The sequence below is a fragment of the Cebus imitator genome, unplaced genomic scaffold (assembly GCF_001604975.1).
Source record: "Cebus imitator isolate Cc_AM_T3 unplaced genomic scaffold, Cebus_imitator-1.0 Scaffold203, whole genome shotgun sequence".
Taxonomy (NCBI): Eukaryota; Metazoa; Chordata; class Mammalia; order Primates; family Cebidae; genus Cebus; species Cebus imitator.
The window spans coordinates 1,239,356-1,250,014 of record NW_016107518.1 but is presented as its reverse complement, the minus strand read 5'-3'; the positions used below and the strand labels follow the sequence as shown (position 1 = coordinate 1,250,014).

Here is a 10,659-nt window from a genome sequence, read left to right as displayed (position 1 = left end):
TCTGGATGCAGGAGTGGTGGGCTCCAGGCTGGGTGGATGGTCTCTGGATGCGGGAGTGGTGGGGACTCCAGCCTGGGTGAGTGGTCTCTGGATGGGGGAGTTGTGGGGGCTCCAGGCTGGGTGGGTAGTCTCTGGCTGGGTGAGTGGTGGGGGCTCCAGGCTGGGTGGGTGGTCTCTGGATGGGGGAGTGGTGGGCTCCAGGCTGGGTGGATGGTCTCTGGCTGGGTGAGTGGTGGGCTTCAGGCTGGGTGGATGGTCTTTGGCTGCTAAGGTTTGGATTCTAAACTGGGAGCCCCTTCATGTTGCCATAGGCTCAGCTCTGCTGTGCTCTTGGACTCTAACCCCGTGTCTAGCATTTGAACCACAGGTCAGGCCCACTCAGGCCCTGTTCATAGCTTCCTGCACTCTCAGGTGGGAAAGCGCTGGACTGAAAATGGGCTTGCAAAAGATATTTGATTATTCTGAGTTCTTGCCTTGCAGGAGCTGAGGACCAGGATGGGGAGGGAGAAGGAGCCAAGACGGGTGAGTCTGAACTTGGAGCTGGAGGAGGGACATATGGGACAGGAGAGAGGACTCTAGGAGCTGGAGGGGCCAGATTTCCTATAAGGTTTGAATGAAGTGTGTCCTCTGGACTGAGGCGTCCCTGCCCTGGTGCGTCTGCTCTTTGCCCAGAGTTGGGCAGGAGGTGGATCGCCCAGCTCCCCCCGACCAAGTGTTGCTTCATTTCTCCTGCCAGCCTTTATCCATCTGCCAGGGCCTATGACACCTTGCAGGCCCCACACTGAAGAGTCTGGTGGCTTCCTAGGGTGGGAGCAGGGGCTCGGGAGATAAGGCAGTCTGGGTTTAAATTCCAGCTCCATCTCGTTAAACAGAGTGGCCTTGAGCAAGATGCTTTCCCTCTCTGGCTTCAGCTTCCTCACACGTAAAATGGTCATCATCACAGGTTCATAGGTTGTTTGAATTATCAATTAATTTAATTAACTGAGATAATGTATATAAAGGACCTAGTACTATACCTAGTGCCAAGTGCTTAATATGCTAGAGACCTATTACTCTTAGGCAAACAGCTTAAGACCATCCTGTTCTAGTTACAGGCTGTGTGGCTTTGGGTAAGGTGCCTTGCTTCTCTGGGCGTCAGTTTCCCATCTGTAAAATGTCATCCTGACCCTGCCCTGATGGCAGCAGAGGGCTGTTTTGAAGCTCTCTCAGGTGACTGGGGAGGGAGGTACTTGCAAAGGGCATGGGGGCATGGCACAGTAAGCCAGGGCCCAGCTTGGGTGGATGCCAACGCACTGGTGCCCATGGCCACTGGAGGCTGACTTCCAGGGGATCCTGGGCTGGGAGAGGCAGGTTCCTGCTGAGCCATTTGGGATGGTTCCAGTTAATGCCAATTCCCTCCCCTCCCCCGCAGAAGGAAGGGCAGGAGATTGACACTTGGGGACTGCTATAAATGATGCCAATTAATTCTTTGCCTGTTGGTGCCCAGTGTGGCAGGCATAGAGACAGCTCTGGGATCAGACCTTATTTTTCATGCTCAGAGGCAGATGTAGTTGGCAGAAAGGAGGGAGTGGGGAGAAGAGTGTGGGTTAGGGAGCTGGCTAGTCTCATTCCACCTGGTCCCAGGCCCACCTGTGAATCTGCCAGCCTCCTTTAGTTTCTCACTTCACCCTGTGTGTAGAGTGGGCACAGGGCACTTCTGCATCTCCAGCTGGAGAGCGAGGGCTGGAGGGTTATCCTGTTCTATAGATGCAGAAAACTAAGGCCCAGAGAGGAGAGTGACAAGCCACAGAGTGGAGCTGGGACCTGGGACTGTGGCTTGGAATAGCAGCCTGGGGCCCTTTGCCTTGTGCTGTGATGTGGTCCCACTCTGCCAACTTCTCACACCCTTTCCAGCCCTCACTCCTCCCTCTGCCTGACTCCCTGTCCCACCACTTCCCACGGTTCCTCCCTCACTGTGTGCTCCTTCCTTTTTTTACAGCCCTGCAGTCTCTGAAACACTCTGAAAGCAAAGAAGGTAAAGACACCTGGGCTTGAGATTGTGTGTGCATGCATCTGTGTGTGAGAGGCTGGGAGGGTGGGTCGGGGTAGGTGTCATCCTTTCACTGGTGACTTGAGGCCCCCTCTGCAGAAGAGCAGCCTTGACTTCCCCCTAGTGAGATGGCAGAGGGCTGAGTGACCAAGGTCCCAGCTGCTCTAATGGGACCCAAATATGACAGAGGCTTAACCAGGACAGGAGTTTATTTCTCCTTCCCGTGATAGTGTGAGCGGCGGTAACCTTAGAACCACTGATGAGCTGGAGCCAGGTTCCACTTACCTGGAATCTGCCCTCTTCAACTTCAAGCTTTCGCTCCTAGCTCTAAGAGGCTGCTGCAGCCCCAACGCCCCCTCCAGAGCCAAGGGAGAGAGAAGGGGAGGGTACCTTTCCTTCTAGAGCAAGGCTGGAAGTAGGCTGCCTCACTTCTGCTTACATACCATTGTTAGAACCCAGGCATATGAGCCATAACTCAGGGGAGGCTAGAAAAATGTTCAGCTGGGCAGCCATGTCCCTGGTGCACAGTAGGTGGTTAGTAAATGTCTATAGTCATTATTAGTCCTATTGTTATAATGTCAGTGGTTACACCTGGAAATGTAGGAGGTCAGTCATTTCCTTCCTGTTGTTCAGAATCAAATGACCATAGAAGAGTTGGGCAGATGGAGATTAAAAATGTCAGCTTGGGCCAGGTGTGGTGGCTCACGCCTGTAATCCCAGCACTTTGGGAGGCCGAGGTGAGCGGATCACTTGAGGTCAGGAGTTCGAAACCAGACTGGCTAACATCGTGAAACTCCATCCCTACTAAAAATAAAAAAATTAGCTAGGTGTGGTGGAGTGCGCCTGTAATCCCAGCTACTTGGGAGGCTGAGGTGGAAGTATTGCTTGAACCTGGGAGGCGGAGGTTGCAGTGAACTGAGATTGTGCTACTGCACTCCAGCCTGGGTGACTGAGCGAGACTCCATCTCAAAAAAAAAAAAAATTTCAGCTTGGGCGTTTGAAGCGTTGCTGGAGAATGTGGCCTGGATGGGCAAAGCAGTCAGCTTCCTAATCCTGCTCCTCCTCCTCACTGAGGTAGCCTACCCCACCCCCAGTCTCTGGCCACGCTGGACAACCAACAGAAGCAGCACCCAGATGGGGGAGCTCCTCTTCCCAGGGACAGAGTCCTAAGAATGGACAAGGGCAAGGGCAGGGGCAGGGCCTTCTCTATTCAGCTCCGGATGCAGAGTGGGGTCTGGAATGTGAGTCTTTGGGGTGCCTCTCTACATGGAGACAGGAAGCCCGAGGGAAGGAGGAAGGCCCCTGTGGCATCACTCTCAGGGGAATTAGTGTGGAGGGGACACTGGGAAGGCTGCCTGCTGGAGGAGGCAATTGGGCCCGGCCTTGTAGGGTGGGACAGACAGGAGATGAGAAGGGAAAAGTGAGGGAAAGTGGAGGGAAGTGTGGAGGGCGATGGGCCTGTGGGGACTGAGTGGGGGCTGCATGAGGTGGTCTCCCTCAGGTGCCCCGGCAGGCCTGGCACCTGCATCTGTGTCTGGGCCTTGAGGCCAGTGGTCAGCATGAGGGGTGTTCGCTGGGCTGCTGTCTCACACACACTTCCCACTTGAAGTGTGACCAGGTACCCGGGTTTCTGACATCCCCAAAATAGAACTTCTGGCATCTAATGCTTTTCCCCCACTCTTTTTCTTCCCATCATGAAATGAAGATGATGGACAAGAAATAGCCTGACCATGAGGACCAGGGAGCTGCTGCCCCTCCCTGTGGCTCCTACCCTCTGGCTGCAATGGAGCTGCACTATGAGCCCCGCCCCCAACAGATGTGTCCCGCTCTGACAGGTGGGCTCCTTCTCCAAAGGATGCGATACGCAGACCACCGTGCAGCCTATTTCTCCAATGGACATGATTCCCAAGTAATCCTGCTGCCTTATTTCTTAATAGACACAATACACAGACCACCCCACAACGTTATTTCTCTGTCATCCTGCCTGCTGCCTTATTTCACAGCACATGCATTTCCTAGGGACACAGTACCCTGACCACATCACCACCCACTTCTTCCAGTGCTGCGTGGACCATCTGGCTGCCTTTTTTCTCCAAAAGATGCAATATTCAGACTGACTGACCCCCTGCCTTATTTCACCAAAGACGCGACACATAGTCACCCCGGCCTTGTTCCCCCAATGAGACTGATACGCTAGTTACCACGTTCAGACCGGCTTCCACCTGCATAGAATCTTGTCTTCTCAGATGGGGACAGTGCAGCCTCCGCATCTCCTGGAGTCTAGAAGCTGTTTCCTCTCTCCTCCTTCCTCCTCTTGCTCTGGCCCCAGTATCGACCTTTTACCTCCCTGCCCCAAGTGAAGACAGGGTACTCTTCGCCCACCACACGCACAGGTACGCAGAGAGACCTGCAGGTGCACGTGCTGGAACACGTGTGGTTCCCCCCGACCCTGGCCCAGCCTCCTCTGCAGCGCCCCTTCTCCTGCCCACCCTCCCCGCAGAAGCACGTGCTGTTCTCCAGGGATCTGTGACGGGGCCCCTGGCGGTCACCTTCTGTCCCTCTGCCTTTCCACCTCTTGGTTCCCTTACTTTCATTTATCCATTCAGTTAATGTTTATTGAGCAACTACAGATGTCAGTACTGTGTTAGGTGCTGGGGGTCCTGCGTGGGAAGGTCAGTTCCTCCCTCAAGGACTCCCCATCCAGCTAGGAGACAGAGAGCCAACTACACTCCCCTTGCAGTTCTCGGTGGGGCTCCTGCCTCGCTCCCTGCTCTACCACTCCCTTGTGCTCAAGGCTTTCTGGATACTTCACCCCCATCCCATCCCTAATTCTTACCCAGAGCATGGGGTGGGGGCAGAAACCTGGAGAAGGGACATAGCCCCTTGCACGGCCAGAGAATCTGGTGGGTGTCCAAAGTGTCTGCCTAGGCATGGGCAAGTGGGCAGACACCAAGGTCCCCAGACCTCGCATAGCAGCGGCAGGGGCAGAGCCTGGGGCAGAGTAAAGCCAGGAGTGCTTTGGGGACACAGAGGGGACTGCCACCCACCCCCACCATGGTGCTATTCTGGGGCCAGGCAGGCTCTTCCTGGCTTAACTCTGGCCAGCTCCAGGCCTCTGGTGGAGTGAGACTTCAGACGTTCTGATGCCTTCCGGATGTCATCTCTCCCTGCCCCAGGAATAGAAGATGTGAGGACTTCTAATTTAAATGTGGGACTCAGAGGGGTTTTGTAAACCGGGGGTATATTTTGGGGAAAATAAATGTCTTTGTAAAAAGCTTTTTCTCTGTGAAGTGTTTGGAAGCAGGGTGGGCCCCAGGACTCAGCCAGAGGATTCCCTCCAGGATGTTGCAGGCTGGGATAGGGAAGCTTGGTCCTCCTTATCTCATTGTCCTTAAATCACTGGATCTCCAGGACCATTTGGCTCCCTCTCTGGCCTCAGCTTCCCTCTGGGTAAAGTGAAGTAGGTTCTCCAGAAAGCCAGGCCCTTTGGTCACTGTATGGGGCTTCTCTCACTGGAAGCATCACCCAATTTCTTTGCCTCAGAAAACTCAAGCCTAGGCTTGTTAGTGCTCTGCTAGTGTCTCCACTTTAGAGATAGGGAAGAGACCCAGTAAGAAGCTGGCACCAGGACAAGAGTTCTGAATGCTGTTTCTGGCTGACTGCATTGGATGGGCACCAGGACAGGGATCAGAGGGCCATTCCCAGGCCATAGTTCTGGCCTGTGACCCTGAGCAGGACATTTACCTCCTGTGGCCCTTGGCTTTCTTGTACAAAAAATAGCCACCTATGCACGGTGGCTCATGCCTGTAATCCCAACACTTTGGGAGGCTGAGTTGGGAGGATCGCTTAAGGCCAGGATTTCAAGACTAGCCCAGGCAACATAGCATAAAAGTGAAAAATAGCAAGGAAATAAAAAAATTAGTCAGGTGTGGTGGCACACACCTGTAGTCCTAGTTACTCAGGAGGCTGAAGTGTGAGGATCACTTGATCCTCAGTCCAGGAGGTCGAAGTTGCAGTGAGCTTTCATTGTCCTGCTGTACTCCAGCCTGGGCAACAAAGCAGGACTCTGTCTCTAAAGGAAAAAAAAAAAAAAGAAAAATAGGGCTGAGGTTTTAACCACCTTCTACTTTGAAAGACTGAGAGGAGGCACAAGGCTTCCGGAGAGCCAGATTCCAGCCTGTGGGAGCCTGTCTAGGGTACTGCATTTGTCTGACCCTGGAGGACAGGAGTCTCAGCACTGGGACAGCCTGGAGCTTCACAGACCCTGTAGCAGGAGGAGCCTGTGCTGGGGGTCAGGACACTTGACTTTCAACCTTGACTGTCAATCTGGCTTTGCTACTAATCTGTGTCCTTGTCCTTCATACCTCTGAGCCTTACTTTCCTTATCTATTAGATAGGGGTAACAAGTCATTGTCCAAAAAGTATGTGGCATTCTTTACAAACTAGAGGATTTGTTGTAAAGTTGATGGCCCTAGGGGTGAGATCAGTCATGTTGCTTAAAGTCCTGTCATTGGCGCTGTGGGTGGGTATTAGGATGGAAAGACTTCATCGTTTGCCCCTCAATCCCACTGTACGCCCTTGAGCTGTGGCTTTACCACACTGGGCTTCAGTCCCTACCTGTAATGTAGAGACAGTAATAGTTCCTGTTTCAGAGCATTGTTGAGAGGGTTGGACGAAGCAGTGATTGAGAAGACACTGCAATTAGGCTGGGTGTCATGGCTCACGCCTGTAATCCCAACATTTTGGGAGGTTGAGGTGGGTGGATCACCTGAGGTCAGGAGTTTGAGACCAGCCTGGCCAACATGGTGAAACCCCATCTCTACTAAGAATGTAAAAAAATTAGCTGAGTGTGGTGTCACACGCCTGTAGTCCCAGCTACTCAGGGGGCTGAGACAGGAGGATCATTTGAGCCAGGGAGGCAGTGGTTGCAGTGAGCTGGGATTGTGTCACTGCACTCCAGCTTGGGTGACAGAGCAAGACTCCATCTCAAAAATAAATAAATAAAAATAAAAAGACACTGCAAACCATGAGGTGTTGGGCACATGCGAGGGGTTGTTCTTGCCCTCCCTGCAGCCAGGCCCATGCACTGTTGCTCTCTAGGGGATTTTGCAGATTGAACACAGTGATTTGGAACAAGCTGTCTGAACCCCAGTTTGTCCATCTGTAAAACAGGCACAGGAACCCGTGCTTTGTGTGTGTGTGTGTGTGTGTGTGTGACAGGGCTGGAAAAGGGTCTGACACTGTATCAGGTGCTCCACGGATCAACCCAGCAAGTGGGGGACTTGCCTGGAGGCTGAGGGGTAAAGAAAGTGGCAACTAAGTCCTCCGGTGAAAAGTGCCCTGGACAGCAGTATTTTTAGCCGCCCTTCCTGGGCAAAGCTCCAACTCCTGCATTTTAATGGAGAAATAATTCTCACAGTGCGACAAGCTGTAGCCTGCAGGTGTCACATCCATATTAAAGAGGGGACAGAGTGAGGTTCATTTGCCTGGCTGGAGGTGTGACCAGAATTCGCCTCCAGGACCATTTGTCATCAGGGCTTGAAGACCAATTAGTGGATCTGACCACTCACCACCCAGAGGGAGGAGACTGGGAGGAGGGGTGACAATGGTGTGGCCAGGGCACCTGGATCATCCTGCACCTTCTACTTGTGTGTCTGGAGCATTCTGCTTACACTAGCAGAGCCTGGCAGCTGGCGGAGTCTGGGCTGGGGGTCAGGACCCTTGACTTTCAATCCTGGCTGTGCTGCTAGACTGGCCTCCTTCTAGGCTGTTGTATCCAGTCTTACACATTTACAAAAATATCATAATCAAACATTCTGCAACCTTTTTTTTTTTTTTCTGTTTTTCTTTACTCTTTTCCCAAGCCAGTTCTTCTAGAGTGCCCTCATCGTCTTTACTTTCTATATTGATGTGTAACATACCTCTAGTATTTACAAGATGCTAATCCTCAGTGTATGACTCCAAGAATTTTTACACAAATCTCTACCCATATAACCACTACCCAGATCAAGATACGGAACAGCTTCTGGATTCCAGAAAGTTCCCTGGTAACCCTACCCAAGCAACAGCCCCACCTACTTGACTGCTTTCACCAATTAGTTTTACTTATTCTTTGAACTTCCTATAAATGGAATCCTGCAGTCCATGCTATTTTGTATCCAGCTTCTTGCAAAGACCTCCCTTGTTCTTTTTAAATGGCTACATAGTATCTCATAGTACTGCTGTTCCAGACTATATTTTGCTAGTTCCTACAGTTTAGACACAAATAACACAGACTTGTGCTGAGTTTCTACTGTATGGAGCCCTAGAAGTGGGATCTCTGGATACATTTTAAGTGTTGGGAGAGTTGCCAATTGTTTCAGCTGCCTTTTTAGCCAGTCCCTGTGACAGTAAGAATGTATAAGTGAAGAAAACTTATGGTGAGTGGAAAAACTGATTCTAGACAGGGCCGAGATAGTGCTTGCATTCACACCCAGCCGGGCTCTCGGAGACCTCGGAGTGGAGCCTGATTCGGTAGTGCACAGGGCCTGGAGTCATCCCTTCCACCGCTTTGGACCACCTTGCCCTTCAGCATCTGTCTGTCACCACCACTGCCTCAGTTCCCAGGAGCTGTCTGCATCTCGGTACCCCAGTCCTGGGCCAGTGTGTCTGCCTCCTGCAGGACTATAGGGGCCCAGCACTGTGGTCTGAATGAATTGGTGTCAGGGTTGAGCACTACACCCAGAGCACCTGACCGAAATTGAGGGGGGAAGGTTCTCAGCATCTTTGGGGTTTTTCTTTTTTCTGTTTTATTTCCCTCCCTCCCTCCCTCCCTTCCTCCCTTCCTTCCTTCCTTTTTCTTTCTTTCTCTTTCTTTCTTTTTTCTTTCTTTCTTTCTTTCTCTTTCTTTCTTTTTTCTTTCTTTCTTTCTTTCTCTTTCTTTCTTTTTTCTTTCTTTCTTTCTTTCTTTCTTTCTCTTTCTTCTTTCTTTCTTTCCTTCTTTCATCTTTCTCCCTCTTTTTCTTTCTTCTTCTTTTTTTTTTTTGAAATGGAATCTCACTCTGTCACCCAGGCTGTAGTGCAGTGGTGCAATCTCAGCTCACTGCAACCTCTACCTCCTGGGTTCAAGTGATTCTTCTCCCTCAGCCTCCCGAGTAGCTGGGACCACCGGTATGGACGCCTCCACACCCGGCTAGTTTTTCTATTTTTAGTAAAGATCGGGTTTCACCATATTGGCCAGGCTGGTCTCAAACTCCTGACCTCGTGACCTGCCTACCTCAGCCTCCCAAAGTGCTGGGATTACATGCGTGAGCTACCACACCCGGCTTCTGTTTTCTTTCTTTTAAAGAGGGTCTCACTGTGTTGCTGAGGCTGGAGTGCAGTGGTACAGTTATAGCTCACTGCAGCCTTGACTTCCCGAGCTTGTGATTCTCCTGCCTCCGTCTCCTGAGTCACTGGGACTACAGGTGCCCACCATTACACCGGACTAATTTTAAATTTTTTTGCAGAGATGGAGTCTTGCTATGTTGCCTGGGCTGGTCTCAAACTCCTGGGTTCAATCAATCCTCCTGCCTCGGCCTCCCAAAATGCTGAGATTACAGGGGGCGCCAGCCACTGTGCCTGGCCGGCAACCTGCTGGATGCAGGTGCCTCAGGTGAGGCTAAATCTCTTGCACTTGTGTCAGAGAGCATTCCTAACCTTCAGCATTGCCAACTCCAGGTAATTATGGTGACACTACTTCATTACTAATGAGGCAGCGCTCCGTTAGGACAGAATAACCTGGATCTCATAGACGAGGCATAACCCGGCCCTCGGACACAGGGTCTGTGACCTTGCCCCCAGCCTTTCTCCACCATCCAAGTAGCAAAATATCCTCTGTCCCTCAGCCTCCCTTAGCTTAAATGATTTCTCCATCCCAACGGCCTCCTCTGGATGTGTTTCATCGGCGTCCCTTGCAGATGGAGCCTCTGGCATGGATCACGATGCTTCAGCTCATGATAGATCAGCTCTCACCTCCCGTATCCAGGGCACTATGTTCCTAGTGATACAGCTCCAGATCCCATTAGTCCAGCGGCTCTCAATCCTGGCTGCCCATTAGAATCACTTTGGGAGTTCTAAATGGTGCTTGGGCTCCATCCCCAGAATTTCTGATGGAATTGGTTGAGTTTATTGCTAAATATTTGATGTGCCTATGCCAGTGGCCCTAGTCTGGCTTATAAATTAACCTAAAATAGGATTCAGAGGACAGCCCTGAGCAGAGACCTTTGGGACCCCACCTCTTAGGTAAGCTAAATATTCTCAGTGATGACTGTATCAGACTGTGGGGTTTTAGGTTTTTAAGGAAGGGAAGCACAGAAAATACAGGAGCAAGGAAGGTTGAGGGAAGTGACAGTGCTTAGTTCGGAAAGGAGGGGGCCCTGTTCCCCGTGTTGTGGGGCTGGGGAGAGAGCAGGCATCCCGAGTTCCTGCACCCAATCAGACCAGACATGAGGTTCTGGGAAATTGATGAAGGATGAGGTGCCACTTGTGATGGCTCAGTGCTTTTCAGCTCCAGGAAATGAGGGGCATCCCCTCCCCCTCCTCCTCTTACTGCCTCCCTTTTGCCTCTGTGTCTCTCCCCTGTCGCCCCCAGGCCTCCAGATGTGCACAGC

At 51.7% G+C, this 10,659-nt stretch overlaps 1 protein-coding gene across 6 annotated transcripts in view; it reads left to right on the top strand.

Annotated features, from left to right (window-relative positions):
- CD276 (CD276 molecule) overlaps positions 1 to 5,307 on the top strand; it is a 34,034-nt gene extending 28,727 nt beyond the window's left edge. For all 6 annotated transcript variants that reach the window (XR_005203323.1, XM_037745540.1, XM_017548057.2 and 3 more), the window contains 3 exons: positions 481 to 522; positions 1,979 to 2,014; positions 3,735 to 5,307. Coding sequence is in view for 5 of the 6 variants with exons in the window: in XM_037745540.1 (XP_037601468.1) it covers positions 481 to 522; positions 1,979 to 2,014; positions 3,735 to 3,757 (101 nt within the window). In the remaining variant the exon portion in view is untranslated. The remainder of the gene's footprint in view (positions 1 to 480; positions 523 to 1,978; positions 2,015 to 3,734) is intronic.
- Positions 5,308 to 10,659: the final 5,352 nt, after the last annotated feature.